The sequence below is a fragment of the Molossus molossus genome, unplaced genomic scaffold (genome assembly GCF_014108415.1).
Source record: "Molossus molossus isolate mMolMol1 unplaced genomic scaffold, mMolMol1.p scaffold_m16_p_4, whole genome shotgun sequence".
NCBI classification, from domain to species: domain Eukaryota; kingdom Metazoa; phylum Chordata; class Mammalia; order Chiroptera; family Molossidae; genus Molossus; species Molossus molossus.
Window position 1 is genome coordinate 81,987,562 of NW_023425377.1, and position 25,112 is coordinate 82,012,673.

A 25,112-nucleotide genomic window follows, 5' to 3' on the forward strand; every position below is an offset into this window, starting at 1 on the left:
ACTCCCTGCTGAAGGACAAGGGGCCATCTGTGCGGTCCCTGGGAGGGTGTGGTGAGGCCAGGGCTCTGCCAACACAGGCAGAAGCCTCGAGGACTGGAGACAGTGCTGGGACCTGCGGCCCAGAGCCACTGCGGTAGAGGAGACAGCATCAAGTGTGGGTGCTGCCCAGCCCTGTGCTCCCTGCAACCCGCCCTTGCTCACCATGGGGACCCTCAGCTGTGACCCCGCTCCGCGGCTGACCGCAGCGCCCCTGGGTCGGCGGGCCACAGAGTGCCAGATTCCAGAGACCGGCCTGAGGAAGACCTGCAGGATGGCCACCTTGGAGAACGGTATATACAGGCCACGGAGGAGGGGGGCCATGGCAGTGGGACCCCTTCTGGGAGCCTCTGAGGAGTCCCCACCCTTCCCAAACCTCCATTTTCTGTCCAGTAGAATGGGTGTGAACATAGTGTTTCTATGTCCCCTGCACAGGCTTCCACCCAAGAACTGAGCATTTTCTGGGCCGCATACCCTTCTAGGTGCTGAGGGCACAGCCATGAACCGAGCAGCCAAGGGGACAGACGCCAGGCAAAGCAATGGGAAGAGTTTGTGGTGTATGAATCAGTGAGCTGAAAGTTCTGACTGTGACGTTCACTGTGGGATCTTGGTTAGGGTCCTGGCCTGTGCCTCAGTTTCCCTGACTGTAACAAAATATCTGGAGTCGGTCTCCATGGCTGGTTTTCCTGGCTCTTGTGGCACTGACATTCTTGCAGAAGCCATCAAACATTGCAGCTGGACACTATCTCTGTGTCTGGGCCTCAGTCTCCCCACCTGTAACTGTATTTCTGTATCTGTGCCTCAGTTTTCCCACCTGTGACAGTGTATTTCTGTGTCTGTGCCTCAGCTTCCCCACCTGTGACAGTGTATTTCTGTGCATGGGCCTCAGCTTCTTCACTTGTGACAGTGCATTTCTGTGTCTGGGTCTCAGTTTCCCCACCTCTGACAGTGCATTTCTGTGTCCGGGCCTCAGTTTCCCCACCTGTGACAGTGTATTTTTGTGTCCGTGTCTCAGTTTCCCCACCTGTGACAGTGCATTTCTGTGTCTGTGCCTCAGTTTCCCCACCTGTGACAGTGTATTTTTGTGTCCGTGTCTCAGCTTCCCCACCTGTGACAGTGCATTTCTGTGTCTGGGCCTCAGCTTCTCCACCTGTGACAGTGCATTTCTGTGTCTGGGCCTCAGTTTCCCCACCTGTGACAGTGCATTTCTGTGTCTGGGCCTCAGTTTCTCCACCTGTGACAGTGTATTTCTGTGTCCGTGTCTCAGCTTTCCCACCTGTGACAGTGCATTTCTGTGTCCGTGTCTCAGCTTCCCCACCTGTGACAGTGCATTTCTGTGTCCGTGTCTCAGCTTCCCCACCTGTGACAGTGCATTTCTGTGTCTGGGTCTCAGCTTCCCCACCTGTGACAGTGCATTTCTGTGCACGGGCCTCAGTTTCCCCACCTGTGACAAGGTGTTTCTGTGTTTAGGCCTCAGTCATCCCATCCTGTGTGCCCAAGGTGGGCGGAGGCTGCTGGACCTGCAGCCCCTCCCTCTGTGATTTGTGTTTGACTCACAATGCTTGTTTGCAGCAGGCAGCTCCGGCTCTCCCCATCTCTGCCACAGAGGGTGGCTGGGAGCCTGGGTGGGGGCTCAGTGGCTGGGTCCTGAGCTCCCCACCATGTTTTAGGGGATGTAGGCCCAAGCCGTGACCTGAAGGCTTTGGTCACAGGCTCTGGGCCGGGCTTGTACGCCCTGCCCTCCACCGTCGGCTACATCAACCACGACTGCACCAGGGTGGCCAGTCCTGCCTACTCACTCCTCCGGAGGCCCAGTGAGGGTAAGGCCAGCTGGTGGGCAGGGAGGTTGGGGTGGGAGAGCGGGTTCTGGGAGGCCTCCTGAACCTCCAATCTCCCCCCATGGAGCATTTTCTCACTCCATAGATCCATGCTGTGTTGAGTGAGGCAATAATCTGGGTAGGTCACTCAACCCTGGCTTACTGTGTGACCTCAGGAAGCCGCTGTGCCTCTCTGGTTCTCTCTTTCCTTATTGAGGAAGAGAGTGGAAGGAGTAGGGTGGTGGTTAGGACCTGCATTTGCTTTCTGCACTTTGCACATTTCTTGCCACTTGACTGCTTGGTGCCTCAGTTTCCTTCTCTGTAAACAATGACAAATACACTCCTTGCACAGTTGTCAGGATTAAATAAACATTAGGTGCCTGGAGATGTCCATTAAGTGAGGGTTAAATGCCTTAAAAGTAGCTGCAATGCTGGGCTCCGTTGGAGAACGAGTGCCGGCTCTCAGGCCTTGCTTACCTCGTAGCGTGTAGTGAGGGTAGAAGGAAAATTCTGTTGTTTAGACAGGCAGGGGTGGTGAGACCCCAGGCTGTGGGGCTCGCCTGGTCAGTGGATGCCCTGACCTCTGTGACGTTTCCTTTCTCCTAGCCAGGATGTGTGTGAGAAAGCACCAAGTGCAGGGACGCGGTGGTGGCCACCTGCTGTCTGTTCCACCAGTGTGTTATCACCATTCATCCCACAAGCCTGTACCCTTCATATTAGTGCCCACAAACTCCATCTGCCCATTTTCTAGAGCTGCTCTGAGGTCCCAAGTAGGCCAGGGTTAGGGCTCAGAAGGGTGCCCTATGGGGACTTTGATTCATGTGGATGGAGGCTTGTTGGGAGGGGCTGACTGGCAGAGCACCTTCAGAATCAGCAAAAACCCCAAACCAACTAAAAGAGAACTCAGGAAGTGGGAAGGGGCCCCAGAAGGCAAGTGAGGGAGTCAGTGTCACATCTGTCACTGGGAAGGTTAAGAACCTAGCCTATGACCCAGAGCAACCTGGGTTCCTAGGTCTAATTCTAGTCAAAAGACACACCTCAGGAATCAGGGTGGGGGTGGTTAGTATAGACTTTGCTGAATGCTCAAGGAGTTCTTGGAGGTGGAGGCATGAGATCTGGGCTTTGTAGGATGAATAGGAGTTCATTGGAGGCCCCAGGAGAAGAAGGGGACTCCAGGCAGAGCTTGTAGCATAGGCAAAGGTCTGGAGGTGAGTAATGGGATGAGTTAGGATGTGCTCATTTGTCACAAGTGTGCTTCATGTGTGTGCATGGTGTCTTGTGTGTACACATACATGTACATATGTAAACCAATTAATACTTGTCAAACCTACTACACATTTATATCTGGATGTGCTTATAAATAGTAGTAATGGCAATCACAGTCATTGGTCCCAATTACTAAGTGTCAGGCACTGAATCATCCCTTCCATGGATGGTCTCATTTTTCTTTTATTTATTTTTAATCCTCACCTGAGGACATTTTTCCATTTTTTGTTCAGATAGAGTGGGAGGAAGAGAGAGGAAGAGAGAGAGAGAGAGAAACATCGCTGTGAAAGGGACACATCGAGTGGCTGCCTCCCACACGCACGACCCAACCAGGGCCAGGGACAAACTGCAACCAAGGTATGTGCCCTTAGCAGGGACCGAACGTGGGTCTCTCTGGACTGCAGGCTGATGCTCTAGCTGCTGAGACAAACCAGCCAGGGCGATGGTCTCACTTTTCAAGCTTCCCATCTACTACTGAGGAAAAGGAGGCTTTGACAGGCCCAAGGACACAGCTCACAGAGGCCTTGCTGGTACTGAAATGTGACTTAGAACCTCTCCCTTAAGCTTGTCACATGCCAAGGAGCCTAGGCACTACAAGTAACCTCCTCGGACTCTTAGAGCCTAGTTACTCTCATTTTATGTACAATTCTAATCAACCCAGGAGCTGGTTTCTCTGGTCCCCTAGCTTGGCAGAGAAGAGGTTGAGGGGTGGGACAGTGTTGATCAGGAGGGCATAGAAACACTCATCAAGACAAATTCAAAGCAGAGATCCAGGTTCCTGGTCAGGGCAATCAGACCTCAGTAGACTGAGGTCCCTGCTCTCCAAGACGGGGGCTGCAGGTGTCTGGAGGGTGGCAGACCTCGGGGCTCAGCAGGAGCACTGAGGGCAGGGAGGCCATCAGAGGTGCACTCAGGACCTCAGGCTTCTCTCCCCAGCATCTCCACAGGACACCAGTCCCGGGCCAGTCTACTTCCTGGACCCAAAAGTCACCCGGTTTGGCCGAAGCTGCACCCCTGCCTACTCCATGCAGGGCCGGGGCAAGACTCGGGGTGAGTATCTGACCTGTGCTACCCCGTGAGGACTCTGTCCCTTCAGGGTCTCAGTGACTCCCATGCCTCTGGCCCTCTTCTTCCCTTCCTACCCCCAAGTTCTTAGACCTTCAGTGTCTTTGGAATGATAAAATCCAAGACCTCAGAAGAGGAGCCGGGGGCCCTAAGAGAGCCTGAGTGAGTGAAGTGGGCCAGGGTGATGGTGACCCTGTGCACACGTGGTGCCACGAGGGCAGCTGGGGCTCCTCCTCAGCATCAAGAGACAGCAGGGTGCTGAAGGGACTGTGGCAAATGTGGAAACCCCCTTCACAGGCTGCGGACAGCTTACTTTCACCTAAAGCGCTCGACTGAATCACTTGACTCCAGTCTCCTATCCACCCACCCTTTCATCTTTCCACCTACCACCCATCGACTCATTCACCCACTGATTCATCCATCCACCTGCCCATCTATCTACTCATCAATCTACTTGTCCATCCACCTGTTCATATCCACCCATTCATCCATTTATCCATCCACTGATCCATCCATCTATCCATTGGTCCATCTATCCAGGATCCACTATCTACACACCTATGGATCCAGTAATCTACTCGTTCACTTCTCACTCAACACTCACCACCAGTCCTCTTCTCACTCACCCTCCCAAACATGTATTAGGCCAACTTCTGGGAGCTGAAGTAGATTTGACATGTCTTTGCTTTTTATGAGACCTCAGAATGGTGGAGTTAGTGGATGGGGACCATCCCACTTCAGTGTGGCCACGTCCGGAGAGAGGGGAAGAACCAGGCCAGGGGACCCCTAGAAGGGCTGTAGGGAAGGCAGCCGGGAGGAGGGACTCTGGAGCTGTCTGGAAGGATGAGAAGCAGCTCCTGGGAGGTGAGAATGGGAAACAGAAGGCTTGCCTGGCAGAGGGTTGAGCTTGGGCAAAAGCATGGAGGCCTGAAAGAGAACAGACTGTGTGGCAAGGTAGGGAAGGGGGGGAACAACTCAGGGCTTCTTCAGAAATGCTGTGAGCTCTGGGGTGCATGTGGGCAATGGGGAGCCATACAAGGTCTTTGATCAGCTGAGCACTCTGTCCATTGCCAAACTTCCTGCCCCATTCTCACAGGTCTGGAGGTGACACCTGGCCCCGGGGCCTATAGCCCAGAGAAGGTGGCCCCTGTGCGCCAGCGGACCCCTCCGGCTTTCACCCTGGGCTCCCGCCTGCGTCCACAGCCTCTGGACACCTCAGCCCCCGCCCCCAATGCCTATACCCTGCCCTCTCTCTGGGGTGCTCAGATCTTCATCAAGCCCAGTAGCCCCAGCTACACGGTAGTAGGTCGCACACCTCCTCCCCGCCCCCCCCAGGACCCCACTGAGATACCAGGCCCAGGCCAGTATGATAGCCCAGACCCCAATGCCTACCGTCAGCGCTGGCCCGCCTTCACCATGCTGGGGCGGCCCCGTGCCCCACGCTGCCCTGATGAGACGCCTGGCCCTGGCACCCATAGTCCTGAGCGGGTCACTGTGACCAAAGCCAGGGCCCCGGCCTTCACCATGGGCATCCGACACTCCAAACGGGCCACCAACATGGCCGCGGACACAACACCCTGCCACCTTTGGGGGACAAAATGCAGGCCAACACCTGGGCTAAACCTCACTTTTTCTGCACCCTGAAGTGGGGTATGGGCGGGCCCCTCCTGGGCCTGGCTTTGGCTGGGGTGGAACGGCTCAGAGAAACTGGGGGAGGGGGAAGAACCTCCTTTCTTCCACTTTTCTGAACTGAGGTCCTTCTAGGCCACCTGCTTCCTCTAGTCCCTGGGGCCTGTGACCCCATGGCCCTCTGCAGGTTGAGCCTTCTTCCAGCGCCCCAGTTTCTTCTCTCCTGGTCATGCCAGGCCAAGCAAGGCCAGGCTGAGAAAAGGACACTCCTGGCCCTCCCCAGTGGCTGGCTGGAGACGGAGTTTCCTGTGTCCTAGAACTTGGTGTCCGCACTGCTAGGGCCTGGGTCCCCAACACAGCTCAGGTTTCTGCCAAACTTGGGCTCTAACCTGTTTCTCATGGAAGCACAGCTTCCTGACCTGGTCCCAGCCCAAAATCAGGCTGGAAGCAGTCCTGGTGCCCTCCCCTCCCCACCCCACCCTCTAGCTGCTTGCCAATAAATCTCTGTAGCACCAAGAGCTGTCAGTAGTGCACACGCGCATGTTCATTTAACCCAGGGTCTGTTTACATCACAGAGGATCTGAAATATTGCTCTCAACATCCAGACCCCCAACTCTTGTAGCCCCTTGGGGTTTAGATGAGACCAGAGGAAGAATCCAGAGCTGGGGGTACCCAGAGGTGGAGCCAGAGCTTTGAATGGAGGGACCCAGGTAGGCTTCTTTGATCAGGGGACATTGAATCTGGGTTTTGAAGGATGTATAGGAGTTTGATATAGTCTAATATTCATCAGCAGGTACCCTACAATGTTCCAGATGTTGATAAAGATCATTTAAACTTCTCAGCAACTCAGGAATTAGGTGATGTTTATTGATAGGAAATCAGGCTTCAGAGATTGGATACTTGTCTAAGGGCACAGTATAAGCCCTAGTGTTTGTCTGATGTTAGGATTTGAATTCTGGCCAGTGGGCTCTATTCCTGCCATTCTTTCCTAAGGACGGGAAGGAAAGATATGAACGGTGTCATATGATCAAACCCTCTGTGTGATGACACCTGGGTCCAGACCTTAAAAACTCTGACCCAGAAAGACCCCCAACTCAGGAACTTGGGAGGAACAGACAGTCTGTCACTGCATTTCCCTGGAGGAGATGGCCCCATGGTGATTATTAGCTCTCTCCTAACTCTGTCCCTTTCCCCAGCCTGGGGGTGCCCAAATTGAACACAACCCTTGAACACACAATAGTATCTCTACACACACCTAGACACACACCAGGACCCTGTACACCCACCTTGAAATGCACATGGACCCCCTAATCATATACCTGAGGGAAACCTAGAACCCCTCCACACACACATGTTCACATTGGCACACGATATACAGTACACACAACCTGACCCTCACACAGTCCACATGTATGTAAACCACAATAGACACAGCACACACAAGTCCAGATGGGGGCTCCCAACCCCACAAGCCTTACCCTCACACAGACCCAAAGGCCACGCCCTCTGCACTTATTCACCCCAGACCCTGTGGACGCACAATGGAGACTACAGTGACACTCGGGCAGCATCACTGGCTCCCTCCACCCCCACCGGCTGCCAGCCAATTGCGGCCGCGCCCGCCCCCCATCTCCCATCGCGGCGGCCGGGCTGTGATCTCATCTCTCAGATTTATCGATCCTGCTCCAAGCGGCCTCGCCCCTCCTTCCTCACCTGCCAGCGCGCGCCCCGGCCCCCTCCTTTTGTTTCCCAGCAGTCAGCCCTGCCTGGGGTGGGGCTGGAGGGGGAGGAGGATCGGCCGAAACAGGCCGGGAAGCTGGGTCCTGGGGTGGCTGTGACAACCCTTGAAGCCTGAGTGGGGACGATTGGCTGGGACGGGGGTGGGGGTGGGAGTGGGGGGCTGGCACGCCTGGGAGGCTGAGGCCCATGGGCTCAGTTGCAATGTTGCCCTAAAGGGCTCCCCAGGAATGGAGGAGTTTATGACCCTTCAGCCCTTGTTCCTAGCTTACAGCCTAGGGGAAACTGAGGCCCAGGGAAAGGCAGTAGAGAAGAGACTTTGCTTGGCTCTGAGCTTTCCCCTCTCCCAGACCCAGCCAGCCCAACGCAGTATTCCTGGGTCCCAAGTCTCCGCAGTGTGCCTTCAGGCATACCCCTTCCTCTCTCCGGGTCTGTTTCCCCACTAGGATCTGATTTTCATGTACCTTTCGGCTTGGAACAGTGGGAATGGAGGGGACTGACCTTGGGGTTGGGAATCTCTCTGACCGCGCCTCCACTCCACTCCAGGCCTCAGTTTCCCCATCAGTCAAAAAAGGAGGAAGGGAGGTGATTTCTAAGTCTCTCCCACTTCTACCCTTCTAGGAAGTTGGTCGACGGGTGGGGGGCGAAGTAGGGGATCCATGCCCGGGTCTTGGGTTGGAAACATTTCCCTCCCTGGCTGCCCGATCCAGGTTAGCGTCGTGCCCTCGGCAGGCCTTAGTTTTCCCATCCGCCCCTCCAGGCGCCGGGACGCCGAGGGCCGGGGTCCCAGGGGCGCAGCCCCCCGCGGCTGCGCGCTGGGCCGGGCGGATGACATCACCGGGCCGGGGGCGGGGAGGGAGCGGGAGGGAGAGAGAGGGCCTCCTCCGCGTCAGGCTCAGCGCCCGGTCGGGCTCGGTCCGGCGGCCGCGGCCATGACGCAGGGTCCCGGAGGGCGCGCGCCCCCCGCGCCTCCTGCGCCCCCAGAACCCGAGGCGCCCACCACCTTCTGTGCGCTGCTGCCGCGCATGCCGCAGTGGAAGTTCGCTGCTCCGGCCGGCTTCCTGGGCCGCGGCCCCGCAGCTGCACGAGCAGCGGGAAGCGCAGGGGCTGCGGGGGGCGCCGATCCTCAGTCGGAGCCGGCCGGCCCGACTAGCGTCCCGGCGTTGGCGGCTGCGGTCCTGGGCGCCTGCGAGCCGCGCTGCGCCGCGCCCTGCCCCCTGCCGGCTCTCAGCCGCTGTCGGACAGCCGGGACCCGGGGGTCTCGGGGCACGCGGGGGGCGGCTGGGCCCCCAGACGCCGCCGCCGACGAGTGGATCCGCAAAGGCAGCTTTATCCACAAGCCCGCGCACGGCTGGCTACACCCAGACGCCAGGGTCCTGGGACCCGGAGTCTCCTACATCGTTCGGGTAAGCGCGCTGGCCCGGTCCACAGGGATGCCATGCTCGGACCCTTCAACCTGGGGACTGGGGCTCCCCTCCCCCACTTCTTTCTCTCGGACACTCGGGACCCTAAGGGCCTGGTGTCTCCTCTCCCTCTTTCCTTCTCTTCCCATCACTTCTGACCCCCATTTCCAGCCTGTGCTCCGCTCGGCGCCCCCAGTGGGGAGGAGCTGGGGTCCGGGTTCCCACGGCGTCACGTGGTGAGAGGCGGGGAGAGGGCGGCAGGTGGGTGGGGGACACGCATGCGCAGATTGAGCACTCCCCCTCACCCCCGCCCCATCCCAGTTGGGCCGGAGAGTCCGGACTGTGGGGACCAGGATGGGGGCATCCTGCTACCCAGACCCGCAGTAAAAACTCGTTCGCAGACAACAGAATCGGAACCTGTTGAGACCTTGGCCTGAAGTGGGGGGCTCGGGGAACGGATATCTGCAAAGGGGCGGCGCCCAACCAGACCTCGAATGTGGTGTAGAGTTTTTTTTATTATGAACCTTTCAAACATACGGAAAAGCTGGACGAATGGATCGCCTGTGCACCTGCACCTATGACAGTTAAAATGTTACGTTCTCTAGGTGCAATTTATCTATCCCTGGTGAACCACTAGGAAGTAAGCTGCCAGTGCATAACCCTCGCTGTTCAATGCTTACCCACGGTCTCCCAGGCTAGCTGTTCTCCTGCACACCCACAGTTCATCAGTACATGAATGAAAATTATTAGGTATCCCAGAGTGTCATTGACCATTGAGTGGAAGTCAAGTCTCTGCTGGTTTTGGGTACCAGCATCCTGGAAGTTGATGTTTGTATTATTATCTTTTTTATGTTTATATTAATTTTTTAGAGAGAAAGGAAGGGAGAGAGAGATAGAAATATCCACATGAGACAGAAACATGATCGTCTGCCTCCTGCTCACACCCTACTGGGGATTGATCCTGAAACCCCTGCATGTGCCCTGACCAGGAATCGAACTGAGATCTCTCAGTCCATGGGATGACACTCAATCCATTGAGCCACACTGGCACAGTGATGTATTTGCATTTACTTGTGCCTTTCCTGATTTTATCTTTTTTTAATACATATGCACTCCCCTTCCAGGAGGTGAAGTTTATTTATTTATTTTTTAAAATTGATTTTAGAGAGACAGGAAGGGAGAGGGAGAGATAGAAACATCATGAGAGAGAACATTGATTGGCCACCTCCTGCATGCCCCCCACTGGAGATCAGGCCCACAACCTGGGCATGTGCCCTGACCAGGAATCAAACTGGCAACCTCTTGATGCATGGGTAGATGCTCAACCACTGAACCACACTAGCCGGGCTTTCCTGCCTTTATTAAAATCCCCCTCCTCTGGTACAGGTTGAATAGTGTTCTCCCCAAATTCATGCCAACGTGGCCTTATTTGGAAACAGGGTCTTCGTAGATATAATCAAGTTAAAATGAGGTCATCCTGGAGTGGGGTGGCTCTAATGCAATGGCAGGTGTTCTTGTAAGAAGAGGAAATTTGGACACCGACACAGAGAAGATCATCTGGCGTCAACGGGAGAAATGCCTAGGTTGTTCCAGCTTTTGAAGAGTGCACACCAGTTGTCTTGCACGCTGCCCCTCAGGTTGTGTCTCACTGGTGTTTGCTCACGCTTGGGTTCAGCTTGTGCATTTGGGGCAGGAAGCACATGAGCATGCTTGTATGTCCTCGGTGCATGGAATTGGGAGGCTGGGGTGCCAGTGTGGTCCAATACTGGCACTGGAAACTGATCACTTGGTGTCCTTGGAGAATGGTGTCCCCAGAATTTATGTCCACTAGAACCTCAGAATTTGAATTTATTTGGAAATAGGATCTTTGCATATGTCATCAGATTGAGATGGGGTCATACTATATTAGGGATCCTACATATCACATGTAGGTGTCCTTATATAAAGAGGGAAACTTGGACACAGACATAGAGGAAGAAGTCCATGTGAAGATGGAGGCAAACACTGGACTTATGTGTCTGCAAGCTAAGGATTGCTGGCCACCACCACTGACAAGGAATGGCCCTCCATGGAGCCTTCAGTTGAAGTGCGGCCTGGCCAACACCTCGACTTTGGATGTCTGGCTTCCAAAACTAGAGAATATTTCCCTATTGTTTTAAGCTGTCCAGTTTGTGGTGTTCTGTTACCATGGCCCCAGGAAACCAACGCATTGGTTAAGGTGACATTTGTCCCTGGTAAAGTTACCATTTGTTTCCTTTATAATTAATAAGTATCTGTGGGATATACTTATTTCTTGATCAGACTTTAAAATTGAGGAACAACATACATAGTACAATATACATATGGTGTGTAAACAAGTCTCAGGTGCATAGTGCCCAGACGGAGCTGGATAGCTGCCTGGTGCCCTTCTGGCTGGTACCACCCACAGCACTCCCACTATCCCAGCTTCTATCACCATAGTTTACCTTAAAAATCGAGGCAAAATTCACATAACAAATTTAATCATTAATCATCCTAAAGTGTACAGTTCGGTGGCATGCAGTACATTCACAAGGTTATGCAACTATCACCACTATCTAGTTCCAGAACATTCCATCACCCCAATGGAAAACCCTGTCTCCATGAACAGTCACCCTCAGCATCCCCCCTCCCAACCCCTGGCAACCACAAACTCACTCTATCTCTGGATTTGCCTGTTCTGGACATTTCTTACCAATGGGATCATGTGACAGACACTGCCATGTGGCTTTCCAATTGTACCAGTTACCTACTCAGCAGCTAGAATTTGGAAGGGTGATTATGGACATCTTCTGGTCCTCATGCCCCTGCCCTTGGCAGCAGTAGAAGCTGCCTGGGAACTCTGGCTGTTTCCACCTGCTCTGTCTTGCAGCATTGTCCCTTGGTGATTCTGTGGAAATGGTGGCGTAGGCAGGAGTCCACACACTTTTCCTGAAATGGATCACAGACAGTCAATGCTTTGAGCTTCATGGGCCAGATGATCTCTGACCTGTCTGCTTGCAGGCCCTGTGCTTGACCCGGAAGTGGGCAAGTTGACCACCATCTGGTCCTCCTGGGCTTTCATTCTAGCAGAACAGAAAGAGAAGGAACAGACAGTTAAACGAGCCTGGAGGAATCAACCAGATTCTGTGGAACAACTTATGTAGAGTCAGGGAAGCCAGCTCTGAGGAGGTGATGCTGAGTCTGGAGATAGGGAGGAATCAGTTTGAAAATAGATGAGCAGCCAGCAGGGGAACAGTAGGTGAAAGACCTGAGGCTACAGGCTGGGCATTGTCAAGGACAGAGGGAAGGAACTGAACCCAGTGGGTGCAGGAGCGGAGGGTGAAGAGCTCATCTGTCAGCCCCATCTGGGCTCCTCTGCTGGTTCTGTGGGCCCCACCCACTCACCCTGTTCTTTCTTCCCTTAGTACATGGGCTGCATTGAGGTCCTACGTTCCATGCGCTCCCTGGACTTCAACACTCGTACCCAGGTCACTAGGTAAGCCTTCCAGGCTGGGCTGTGGAAGGGGGTACGGGACCAGGGCTCCAGGAAGCTGGTCTCATCAGCTCTGCCATTAGCAGAGGTCATCCTTTCAATGCCTGTGGCCACACAGGAGTTGGGTCTAAGTGCAGGGGCTATGTTGGCCTCACTGAATCTGACACCTGCAGAAGGAAACAGCTAAGGAGGGTATCTGCCAGATGCTTGCGAGTCCCCCACTTCCATGCCTCCCTCCCTTCCTCTTCTCCTCAGGTACCCCAGCATCCCTCCCCCTCTTGTCCCCTCCCTCCTCTGAGCCCCTCCCCATCTTAGGGTCTACTGTACCCCTTTTTCAGCCCATTGCCCTTTCACTCCCACTTTCTTCTGAGGTCCTGTCCCTCCCTAGACCCCTTTCCTCCAAGCCCTCTAAGCCCCCTCCCCATCCCCCCACAGGGAGGCCATCAACCGGCTCCACGAGGCTGTGCCTGGAGTCCGGGGTTCCTGGAAGAAGAAGGTGGGTGAGAGGCTCACGGTCCCGGATGGGGCTGGTGGGGATGCCATGGCCACCCTCAGACCCTGCCCAGCTGGAGTCCCTCTGCAGCCCCTACCCAGAGCCTGGGCACCCCACCCTGCAGCCCTGTGCTGCCCTCTGCTCCCCACCGGGCCTCCCACCCTGTGACTCTGCGATGCACATTTAAACCCCCCACCCTATGGCCCTCTACTCCCTCAGGCCCCCACCTTGTCTCTTTGCTCCCCTCAGGCCCCCAACAAGGCACTGGCCTCCATTCTGGGCAAGAGCAACCTGCGCTTCGCTGGCATGAGCATCGCCGTCAGCATCTCTACGGATGGCCTCAACCTCTCTGTGCCTGCTACACGCCAGGTGAGGGCCACACAACAGGTGAGAGGCATGTGGCTCACATGAAGTGGAGCCTGGAGGGATAGCGGGTGAAGGGCTTCATGTGACATGTTCACCTGGAGACCAACTGAGGCCCCTGCCCTCACAGCACCCCACAATTGTCACCACTGGGGATGTTCCTGGCATCTAGTGTGTATCTGTGTGTGTCTGTGTGTCTGTGTATCTCTGCCCGCCCAGTCCCCTCCCTAGTGCCCGCCCAAGCCTCAGGTCCCTGACCTCAGGACAGCCTGTGACCATGGGTGTCTCTCTGGCAGATCATCGCCAACCACCACATGCAGTCCATCTCCTTCGCATCAGGGGGTGACACGGTAAGGGGCTGGGTTGGTGGACTTGGTCTCCTCTGTCCTCTGCATTGCTGGAGGTGGGCGGCCAGGAATCCTGGTCAGTGGGCCCAGGCAGGTCAGCTGGCCCCTCCCACCCACCCCCTCTCTCCCCAGGACATGACAGATTATGTGGCCTATGTTGCCAAGGACCCCATCAACCAGAGAGGTGAGGCCCAGTGGGTGGGGTGGGAGGACCCCGTGTAGACCGTGTCAGCTGCCAGGCCACACTGATGTGTCATAAATGACCCCCCAGCCTGCCATATCCTGGAGTGCTGTGAGGGCCTCGCCCAGAGCGTCATCAGCACGGTGGGCCAAGCCTTTGAGCTGCGCTTCAAACAGTACCTGCACAGCCCCCCCAAGGTGGTCATCCCCCCTGAAAGGTACCAGCCCCCACCTGCTCCTCCTGGGCTTGGGTCCACTCTGCCCTCGCCTCCCGCTGTGCTCCTGTGCGCTCTTTACAGCTGCCAGGATCCCCATTCCTTCGGCTATAAAACCCAGAGAGAAACAGCTCCTACCTCCCGGGCTGAGGTGAGGAGCCAGTCAGCGCTGCCATCATGACCGTCTTCAGTGTGGATGGGGCAGTCGGCGCTTCTGCAAAGGGCCAGACAGGCAATATTTTCCGTGTCTTGGCCGTTGTCTGTGAAAAACAGCTGTGGAGGGTACTAAAGCGATGGATGGGCTGTGTGCCAGCAAAACCGTATTTATAGACACCGAAATCTGAATTTCATTAACTTTCACCACGTCACCAAATATTTTTCTTTGGATTTTTTTTCTTAACTATTTACGTTTTATGACTTCCTGGGCTGACCCCTGCTTTCAGCTACTTTAATATCTATTAATTGTTAGAAATTCAAATAAGCACATGGTAAGGAAGAGGAATCCACAGCGCAGAGTGAGGCCCTTCCCTGGGGTGAGATGGCCCTTTTGCCTTCTTATGGGTTTGCACATCTGTCACACATGCATGGTGGGTTTCACCTGCTATTGCTGGGCACCTGGAGCTGCCTCTGCCTCCATGGGCTCCCCCATTTTGCTCTTAGGAACAAAGCTTACCTGAAGGAGCACCTGTGGGGATATATTTCAACAGGTGCGACCACAGGGCCAGACGGCAGGAGCGGTTTAAGTGCCGAGGGTGTTCTACCCTAATGCACGGCAGGCATCCCGATCCTGGGTGCAAGTCTGGTGTCATGTCCTGGCTGTAAGTCTGGTGTGTCCTGGCTGCCTGGTCAGGCCAGAAGCAGGTGGAAAGAAGTGGAGACCACCTTTCCTGAGGACCTGCTGAAGCTGTGCCAATTCCCATTTTATAGAAGAGGGAAGAGAGAGACAGCATCCAGGAAACATTTTCTGGGTGAAAGCTCAGCTGATAGGAGGTGGGGTCAGAGTCCCCTTGGGCCTGGCTTTTTCCACCCACCCTTCAAAGCTCAAATCCTAAGGCCTTAGTGGCCCCTGGGTGCCCCTGTTCCTTCTGCTCTGTGTGCTGGGGCCCTTGCCTGTGCTCCTGCTTGCTGTCTGTCCTCAGGCTGACCGGGCTAGAGGAGTCGGCCTGGGGGGATGAAGAGGACATGGAACACAATTACTACAACAGCATCCCAGGGAAGGAGCCACCCCTGGGTGGACTGGTGGACTCCAGGCTCACCTTGACACAACCCTGCACCCTCGGGGCCCTAGGAGCCTTCAGCCAGGTTAGCCCTTGTGGACTCATGGGGGAGGGATGGTGGCAGTTGTCCCCAGGTGCTGACTCCTTAGGCCTTGTCCCTAGCTTTTCCTTCTGCTCCTGTTCTTGATCCTAGAGTAGGGTCTCTCATGCCCCCCGCTCTTCCCTCTTCCCCAAAACTGTACAGATCTGCTCCACCTTGTCCTAGACACTTCTGATGTGATTCACACTCAGACATTGAGTAGATAATTACATCAGTGATTTAATCAGGGCTGTGAAAAGGGAACCACCACTTTCTTTTTCAGGGAGCATCTCCTCCTCGAAGAGACACCTGCAGCCTGCATTGGGAGCTGGGCCCCTCAGGTAGGGTAGGATGCTCTGGGGGCCATAAGGGTGCCCCAGCTCCTCCCCCACTGGGTGCCTGCGTCCCCCTTCACAGATTCTCCTCTCTGCATCATTTCACTTTTCACCTGCAAGAGTGTATTTACTCCACAAGCTCTTATGAGATTTGATAGCATCATTTTCTATTTTTTTTTTTCATCAAGATTTGAATTCTTTTGAAACTGGAAAGCTCTGGCCCCCTGGGCCACCTTCCTGCCTGGCAGATGGGGGCAGGTGGGTGGGTGGCTGTCCCCTTCCTGGGTATAGACCTCTAATGCCTCACCACCCAAGGTAGGGCATTTTTTTTTTCTTGATGGCGCTGCTCCACTGGGCATAATGCTCCCTTTTTGGAATGAGACGTGTGGGTGGGGATTGCAGGTTGGGTCTAACCCTGCCCCCCCTCTGCACACCAGGGCAGACTCCCCCAGTTGACCTCACCACCCTTCCCATCCTCCCCAGCCCCATCAGGGGATGGCTATGTGCAGGCAGATGCCCAGGGGCCCCGAGACTACGAGGACCACCTGTACGTCAACACGCAGGGTCTGGACGCCCCGGAGCCTCTGCAACTGGAGGACAGCCCTAAGAAGGACCTGTTTGACATGAGTATGTGGGGGCAAGCCATTCTGAAGGGGGAGGTCACCTGTAGTCCAGGCTTCTCCCCTAGGGACTTCTCCCCTTGGGACTTTCCAAGTTGATGTTGGTGGAGTGGGGAAGTCTGTTTCTTATAGGACTCCCTAGTCTCTTGGGAGTAACCCAGCTTCCTCTCCATGGGGTCCCCAGTCTGACAGGAGAGTCCTACCTAGTTCATTCTTGAGTAGCTAGTATGTTGGGGGGGGGGGGCTTAGGCCCCTCCTCTTCTCTGTGGGACTTCTCAGTCTGTTGGGGAAGGCTTAACTTCCTACCACTGGGTTTTCCCAGTCTCAGGGGAGATTTGAGCTCCATCCTCATGTGACTCCATGGTCTGAGGGAGGAGGCCCAAAACCCTTCTTATGGGAATCCCAGCCTGATGGGGGAGGCACTGTCTGCTCCCTGGGGGACCCCTAGAACGATGAGGGAGTCCTAATCTAGGTCCTGACAGAGGGATTAGCTGACAGAACTCAATTTTTCCTTCTGTCTGTGCTTGAAGGAGGGCTCAGTCTGATGGACGAGGCTTGTGTCCAAAATGCCTGCTAATTTTCTCACAATAAATCCATCCTCTTCCACAGCACTGTGGGGGGTGTTGGCCCCATGCTGGCCAGGCAGGGTGGTCCCCCTCCAATAGGACACCTCACTAGTTGGAGATCCCTGAGAACCTCCCAAGTCAGCTGGAAATTTCTTCCTCTCCAACTTTTGCAAAGCCTGGTTCCCTGCCATCTGACAACCGGATGTATCATTGTAATAATGACATGCACTAGGATATATTGAGCACCTACTGTGTGCCACCCAGGCACTGGACTAAGTGTGGCCCCACTGGCTCCTCACAAAAATCCTCTGATGGGAAAGAAGGTGCTGCGTGTGAACTCCTTGTGAGGCAAGCCATCCCTTCTAGTGACCACAGGGCCCAGTGACGCCTGTGGAGAAAGAGTTGCTTCTTGCCAGGTTCCTATTAGCACACACACTGCACACAGCACACACAGCACACACAGCACACACAGCACACTCAGCACAAACAGCATACAGCACACACTCAGCACACAGCACACAGCCAACGACCCACTGTGGTGGGCTTAGTGGAGGTCTTATGCAAAGTAGGTATTCAATCAATGTTACCCAGGTCCCGAGGGTGGGTCCTTCCTCCTGTCCAGACCCCTTCCTTCCCAGCTGAAGGCAGCTGCCCGCCCCCTGCCTCCCGCACCCTGTCCTCGCCCACAGGACCCTTCGAGGATGCCTTGAAGCTGCACGAGTGCTCCGTGGCAGCGGGTGCGGCAGCCTCCCTTCCTTTGGAGGACCAGTGGCCCAGTCCCCCTACCCGCAGGGCTCCCATCGCCCCCACAGAGGAGCAGCTGCGGCAGGAGCCTTGGTACCACGGCCAGATGAGCCGTCGGGCGGCGGAGAAACTGCTGCGAGCCGACGGGGACTTCCTCGTGCGCGACAGCGTCACCAACCCCGGGCAGTACGTCCTCACCGGGATGCACGCCGGGCAGCCCAAGCACCTGCTTCTTGTGGACCCTGAGGGCGTGGTAAGGTGGACGTGGGGCGGGAACAGGGGCGGGACCAAGGAGGGGCTGGGTGTGGGGATGGGGGTGGGCCTATGGGTGGGGCGGGGTCAGAGCTAGAGGCGGAGCCCTGAAGAGGGGCTGAGCGGGTTTTGGAACGCACGGGGCAGGTGGATGGGGTCTGGGAGTCTGGCCAGGCTTGGGGCAGGGGCGCCAGGCTGGCTTCAGGAGGGCTGGCATAGTACCGGGAGTGGGGTGGGCACCTCCGCTTTGCTCTGGGCCCAGAGCCCATCTTCTTAGAGCCCTTTAGGTTTAATGAAGTATTTTCCGGATTACAAAGCGCTTTTTGTTTACAGATTCTGTTCCATTTAACAGATACTTTAGAATTACAAACTATTTTCTAGTTTAAGAAGATTTTTTTGGATTTACGAAGTATTTCCTAGTCTATAAGGCATTATGGGGTTAGAAAACCTTTTCCAATTTCAAGGCCTTTCAGGGTTTAATAAGTATCATATTTCAACAATTGTAAGATGCACTTTTTTGCACATTCTATTATCACTAATGCATTTTACAAATAGTGATGTCTTTGTTCGATCCCGGGTTTCGGCACCAAAGCAAGCAAACAAACAAACAAACGAACAGTGATGTCTTTGATAAATACAGTATTTTCAGTTTCTAGTGTATTTTAGGGTTCCCAAAGCAGGTTTTAGTTTACAAGCGTCTTAGGGTCTGCAAGTTACTGAATGCTTCAACCCTCTGATGCATACTTTTCTTTCCTCTCAGTTGACATCTCTGAGGTCTGAATATTATCATCTAAAATTTTTTCTTGTTTATTTATTTATTATTATTTTTTAAATCCTCATCCAAGGATTTAATGGACACTCCTCCATTTTTGTTCAGATAGAGTGGGAGGGAGGGAGGGAGGGAGAGAGAGAGAGAGAGAGAGAGAGAGAGAGAGAGAAACATTGACGTGAAAGGGACACACTGAGTGGCTGCTTCTCGCATGACCCCATCCAAGACCAGGAACAAACCGCAACCAAGGTATGTGCCCTTGGCCGGAATCGAACCTGCGAATCATTGGTCTGTGGGCCGATGCTCTAACCGCTGAGCAAAACCCACCAGGGCCTTGTTTATTTTTGAGAATAAATTTCTTTAAAAATATTTTTATTGATTTTTTTTTTTTTTGAGAGAGAGGAAGGGAGACGGATGGGGAGAGAGAGAGAGAGAGACAGAGACAGAGACATATTGATCGGCCACCTCCTGCATGCACCCCAACCCGGGATGAAGGCTGAAACCTATGCATGTGCCCTGACCAAGAATCAAACCCGGGACCTTTCGGTGGGCGGGATGACTCTTCTACCGACTGAACCACACCAGCCAGGGCCTGAATTATTTTTTAACCAATCTGTTGCTTCTTTGAACAGCATAATTATTTAATTACTTATGTCCCCCTCCCCCAAATCATGGTACATGAAATGGTGATGCACATAACAGCTGTTTTGAGTCGATGAGATTTGGTCTTCTACAGTTCCTAAAGCATTTTAGTCTTTACAAAACATTTTCCAGTTTATAAGCAGTTCTAGGGTTTGTAAAGTATTTTCCAGCGCCTGAGGGCCTTGGGCTTTACAGGTTATTTCTCAGGTGAGAAGGTGTTTGGAGGTGTTAAAAGTCTTACAGTTTACCAACTGCTCTTACCCATTCAGAAGAATCCTCAAAACTGCCCTGGGTGGCTGGGTACACTCCTTGTCTCTTTGTACAGGCCATACTCAGGTGGAAGGAGGTTGGTTGTGTGGCTGGGCCCAGAAATGTGCATTTAAGCCTGCTGTCCAAATGACATGTGCCCAATGAGCCAGCATCACCCATGAAATGTCTGGTAGCTGGGGGGCCAGAGGGTCTCTGTGTTGTATCCAGGTCTAGTCTGCACTGATGCTAAAATTTTCTTAGTCTAAGATGCAGGTGGTTTTGGATTTGGTGATTCTGATTTTCGGATCTGTGTCTCTGAGATTCCAGGGGTGTATTCATTTCCGAGAGCTGCCTTACCAAATGACCACAAACTGGGTGTCTTAAAATGACAGAGATTTATTCTCTCTCAGCTCTGGAGGCCAGAGGTTTGAAATCAAGGTGTTGGCAGGGCTGGTTCATTTTGGGGCTCTGAGGGAGAACCTGTTCCATGCCCTCTCCCAGCTTCTTGTGGTCACCAGCAGTTCTTGCTGTTCCCTGGCCTGTTGACACATCACTCCAGTTGCTGCCCCCATTGTCTCATGTGTTCTTCTTGTATCTCTGTGTCCAAGTTGCTTTCTTCTTTTAAGGACACAAGTCACTGGATTTGGGGACACCTGGATAATCCAAGATGAGCTCATCTCAAGACCCTTCACTTAATCATATCTGAAAAGATGCTTTTTCATTGTTCCCATTGACAGATTCTAGAGGTTAGGATGTGGACATCATTTTGGGGCCACTATTCTAGGGAGTGTGGCCCCAGAATCCTGGTGGTTCTGGAGCCTGTGTCCTTACCTAGCTGTGAATTCTGAGGCCAACTCTGTAAGTCTTAAGTCCAGTGATGCTCACACTTGTGTGCATCGGAGCCACTGGGAAGCTTGTGAAAATGCAGGTTTCAGTCCAGTGGGTCTGGGGCTGGCCTGAGTTTGCTGTCTGACAAACTCCTGGTGGTGCTGATGCTGAGACCTCTGGCTCCGCAGGTTCGGACAAAGGACGTGCTGTTCGAGAGCATCAGCCACCTGATCGACTATCACCTGCAGAATGGGCAGCCCATTGTGGCTGCTGAGAGCGAGCTGCACCTGCGTGGTGTGGTCAAGCGGGAGCTCTGAGCCAGGTTTGTAGTGGGTCTTACTGGCTTCCGGCCATTGCCCTTTCACCACACTTCTCACTTTAAAAACAGAAAGAATTCACATGCCACACAGTTCACCCATTACAGTGGACTCCTCAGTAGTTTTTAGTATCTTCAAAGAGTTGTGCAACATCCCCCTGTTTAATTTCAGAACATTCCATCACCCCAAAAAGAAACCCTGTCCCCCTTAACAGTCACTCCCCACTTCCTCCCCCAGCCCCTGACAAACACTAACCCACTGCCTGTCTCTGAGGATTTGCCTGTTCTGGACGTTTCACATTAATGGAATCACACACTGTGTGGCCTTTTGTGTCTGGCTTCTCTCACTGAGCATCATGTTTTCAAGGTTCATCCACGTTGTAGAGAGAGTCAGTGCTTCCCTCCTTTTCATGATTGGGTAATATTCCAGTGCGTGGATGGATCATGTTGTGTTTATCCATTTATTTGTTGATGGGTGTTTCCACTTTTTGCCCACTGTGAACATGTGTGAACAGGTTTTTGTATGGATGTGTGTTTTCATTGCCCTTGGGTTGGTCTATACCTAGGAGCGGAATGGCTGAGTTGCTATGGTGACTCTGTTTAATTGGTGATAAAAAAATTTCCAGGAGGAGGCAGCATTTGGCTACCCTGGAGGAGATACCAGTGTGGTCTGGGTCTTGTAGGCTGGAGTGTCAGGTGGAGTAGGTGAGAAGAGAAGGTGCACCCTTGGCCTTTTGATTTTGGTTCTGAGGAGCCATAGGAGGATTTTTTTTATTTTTTATCCTCACCTGAGGACATTTTTCCATTTTTTGTTCAGATAGAGTGGGGAGGGAGGGAGGGAAGGAGGGAGAGAGAGAGAGAGAGAGAGAGAGAAACATCGACGTGAAAGGGACACATCGAGTGGCTGCCACCCGCACAACCCAACCAGGGCCGGGGACAAACTGCAACCGAGGTACGTGCCCTTAGTGGGAACCGAACCCGGGTCTCTGGACCGCAGGCCAACGCTCTACCGCTGAGCCAAACTGGCCAGGGCCATAGGAGGGTTTTGAGTGGGGAGAGGGATAGGCAAGTACAGGACGTCTCTGGTGAGAGAGGAGGGCTCTGGGGGTAAAGTGGGAGGCGGTCCAGGCAGGGGAGAATATGGCTGAGCTGGGGTGCAGAGGGTGGAGTGTCAGGAGCAGCTTTTGTGGAAGAGGGAGAGACAGGACCTGGGGATTCCAGGATCTGGGAACTGGGGGCTGGGTTTAGGGAGGGGGGACCACAGGGGAAGGGGACAGAGGATCTCCTGGGCCAGGTTAGGCTGCTCTCCTATTCCGTGACAAAGGTTTCTTTCCTGCCTCCTCCCCTCCCAACCCAGCACAGGCCTCCTTCCTGCCCCCCAATAGGCCTGGCTTCTGGTGGAGATGGGGTTCCCAGTCTGGGAAAGGGTTTCAGGAGTTGAGGGGTGGGCCTATGGAAACCTGAAGTGATCTGCAGTGCTCTGGGGCTGTGTGTTTGCACGTGCCAGGGTACGACCTGCTTTCCTTCTGTCCCTAAAGTTGCTTGTGGCCTGAGAAATAATGCCGATGGCAATTCTAATAGTTGCTAATGCAGCCATTGCTGTGTCCAAGGACTGTGCTGACCTCCCCACGTCTCCACTGACTCCCACGAGGTTCTGAGACCGGCACTGTTAACAGTGTTCTCATTTTGCAGAAGAAACAGTAGAGACTGACACTATGCTAGGTCACATAGTAAGAACAGGGAGGAGCTGGGACTTGAACCCGGGCCCTGGGCCTGAGGCTCTTTGCTGGGTCACTTTACTGCAGTGTAACTGCACCTGACACTTGAACCCAGGTCTTTGGTTGCTGTCTCAGCCGACTCTTGATTTCTCTGCTTTCTCTTCCAGGTGATGGTTCCCACCCCAGGCGCCTGTCCCTGCTCCCCAGACGTCCGTGTTGTGGCCTTACAGCCTTTCTCTGGACCCTGGTCAGGCCGAACCTCTGCTGTCTCTCCTTCCTCCACATGGGCCTCATATCTTCCTTCTCCAGCCCACTCTTGGCTGGGCTGGCTCAACTATGCCTGGAGATGAGGGCCCAAGACCCCTCTCTCCCACTGAGCCCCTGCCTCCTCTCTTCTGCCTGGAGTGAGGGTGTACATACCAAAGACAGAACCGTTTCTCGCCTTTAAGGAAAATGTATAAAAAAGCAGCCCTCACTATCCTGGTGAGGTCCTGGGGGGGGCAGGGAGACACTGTCTCTTTTTCCAGCTGGACTTCATTCAGCTTGTCTCCCCGGAAGGGGAAGGTTCCCAGGTCCCTGGCATGGAGCTGGAGTCCTGTCCTGGCTGGGCTCAGTGTTTTCACCTGAAAAATTGGTGCACAGTTTTTGAAGGAGAATTAAGGTGCTTTGGGTCCTCAGGCCAGGACTCATGCTGATGTTGACTGTGCGGGAAGCCTTAAGGGTATTGACATGAACTGTACATTTCAAATTTGTTTGTAATTAAACCTGGGAATGACCATGAGGAGTGTGAGCCCACCACACATTAAAGGGCATTCTTGGGTTGGGGACTGCAGTCAGAATCCCCAGTGGAAAGCCAGGTGGCACCAGATTTGGCCTCCTGGGGGCTGGAGGAGGTGGTGGCGGTGGTGGTGGTGGTGGTGGCAAGGGCCTGGACATGGAGAGAAGGGAGCTGCCCATGGGTTTGTCCCTGTTGGGAAGAGTGAGGGGGGAGAGGAAGGTCCCCTCTCCTAGAATCCCCCAACCTCTCTCAGATACATCTATTTTTAGAGATTAAAGTATACCCCAACTTTTCAATGAAATGTACCCCAAATCCTCTATTAAATACACCCTAACTGCTCTTTGGAAACACCTAGCTCATCTCTCAAATGCTACAAAGCTCTCTCTTGAGATATCCATGTATATCTGACAAAAATCTCCTTGTTGTCTTCAAGTTGCTCCTAACTTGCCCCTAAACATGGCTGATCTCTCAGGGGTTTCAACTTCTTTCCTCCTGGTTTTCTTGAGATGCTTCCATCACCCTCAAAACCCTCAGTTCTCCATGATGCCTGCTTCCTCCTCCAGCACCCTGACTTCTATCCTAGAACTTCCTGTACATGGATTCTGAGTCATTCCCTCCCAGAGACACCGCCACTCTCCCAGGACCCTCCTCTAATTCCTCCCCAAACATGGAGGCCTCTCCCAAAGATGTCCCCAGCCCTCCCCACATCCCACCAGGGCCAAATCCCTTCCCCGGGTTTGGGTCTCTGGGGAGGGGTCGTGCTTTCCCTGCAGTTGGCAGGCCGTGGGGGACCTAGTAAGGGTGTGGGAGTAAAAGCCACTCTGGCTCTGCCCCTAACTAGGGGTGAAACCATCAAAAGGTAGAGCCAGAAGGGGTCCAGAGAAAGGCCATAAGGCCACAACATGGACGTCTGGGGAGCAGGGACAGGAGCTATGTCTCTTACTTCAGAGACATGGAGACTGGGAGCCATCAGTCCGTCCGTCCATCCATCCATCCACTAGTCCGTCCATCTATTATTAATTCCATTATCAGTTCATCCATCTAAACCCCCTCCCCCTGCATCCTAAATTCTTTAATTGCCTTTATTGAGCTTTCCTTATCTGCCAGAAGCTCTGGTGGGTAAGAGAATGCAACAGTGACCAAGATAGACCTGTCCTAGTGGAATTAACAGTCAAATGACATTAATCAGCAAGTCACCATAGAGCATCTAATGACAACTGTGAAAAGGGGAGAGTCTTGGAGCTTAGAGATCTCAGGCAATCCTGTAGGCTTCTCTGTGGGAATGACACAGGAGCTTTGATCTGGGGGATGATTAGGATGGAGTTCTGGGCAGAGGGAGCATCATTTGCAAAGGCCCTGTGATGTATGGAGCACAGGACATTCAGGGGCAGAAGGATGGCCAGTGGCTGGAGGTGAAAACGGGGCAGTGGAATGGACACAGCAGATAGGAAACTGTGCCAGAGACCTTTTTTTTTTTTCCTTTCCTCACTTGAGGATATCTTTACATTTATCTTCAGATACAAGGGGAGGGAGAGAGGGAGGAAGAGAGAGAGAGAAACATCGATGTGATAGAGTCACATCAACTGGTTGTCACCGCATGACCCCAACTGGGGCCAGGGACAAACCGCAGCAGAGGTGTGTGCCCTTGGCTGAAATTGAACCTGGACTCTAACCGCTGAGCCAAAATGACCACAACCAGGAGACCTTTTAAGCACAGAGGTGATAAGATTCTCAAGTGGGAAATATACTGTTGGGGGCAGGATAGACTATTCTGGGAGTGGACTAAATAGTGTCAAGAAGTGTCAGATTCCAGAGATTTGTGGGCCAAAGAGGTCTTAATGCACTTCATTCATTCATTCATAGCCCTGGGACCACCAAGGCTGGCACCACCCACTTCAAAGAGTCACCTAGCACTCTTGCTAGGCATGTGCTAAACTGCACAAACTCAGGGTGCT

General features: G+C 53.7%; 2 protein-coding genes across 2 annotated transcripts; both read left to right on the plus strand.

The window, feature by feature from the left end:
- Positions 1-202: 202 nt before the first annotated feature.
- Positions 203-5,828, plus strand: ODF3L2 (outer dense fiber of sperm tails 3 like 2). Its single transcript, XM_036241996.1, has 4 exons — positions 203-329; positions 1,749-1,856; positions 4,056-4,169; positions 5,281-5,828. The coding sequence occupies exons 1-4, from the start codon at positions 203-205 to the stop codon at positions 5,826-5,828; spliced, it is 897 nt and encodes a 298-aa protein (XP_036097889.1).
- A 2,654-nt stretch (positions 5,829-8,482) lies between these two features.
- Positions 8,483-23,113, plus strand: SHC2 (SHC adaptor protein 2). Its single transcript, XM_036240943.1, has 13 exons — positions 8,483-8,956; positions 12,379-12,449; positions 12,882-12,942; positions 13,189-13,308; positions 13,599-13,652; positions 13,782-13,833; positions 13,921-14,047; positions 15,184-15,346; positions 15,624-15,681; positions 16,159-16,302; positions 17,551-17,858; positions 20,534-20,667; positions 22,547-23,113. The coding sequence occupies exons 1-12, from the start codon at positions 8,483-8,485 to the stop codon at positions 20,660-20,662; spliced, it is 1,761 nt and encodes a 586-aa protein (XP_036096836.1). The 3' UTR covers positions 20,663-20,667; positions 22,547-23,113.
- The last annotated feature ends 1,999 nt before the right edge of the window (positions 23,114-25,112 follow it).

Coding starts and splice junctions, on each gene's coding strand:
- SHC2 (XM_036240943.1), top strand. CDS start 8,483: ATGACGCAGGGTCCCGGAGGGCGCGCGCCCCCCGCGCCTCCTGCGCCC. Junction 13,653..13,781: donor TCGCATCAGGGGGTGACACG/GTAAGGGGCTGG, acceptor CTCTCTCCCCAG/GACATGACAGATTATGTGGC. Junction 15,347..15,623: donor CCCTAGGAGCCTTCAGCCAG/GTTAGCCCTTGT, acceptor TTTCTTTTTCAG/GGAGCATCTCCTCCTCGAAG.
- ODF3L2 (XM_036241996.1), top strand. CDS start 203: ATGGGGACCCTCAGCTGTGACCCCGCTCCGCGGCTGACCGCAGCGCCC. Junction 1,857..4,055: donor CCTCCGGAGGCCCAGTGAGG/GTAAGGCCAGCT, acceptor TTCTCTCCCCAG/CATCTCCACAGGACACCAGT. Junction 4,170..5,280: donor GGGCCGGGGCAAGACTCGGG/GTGAGTATCTGA, acceptor CCATTCTCACAG/GTCTGGAGGTGACACCTGGC.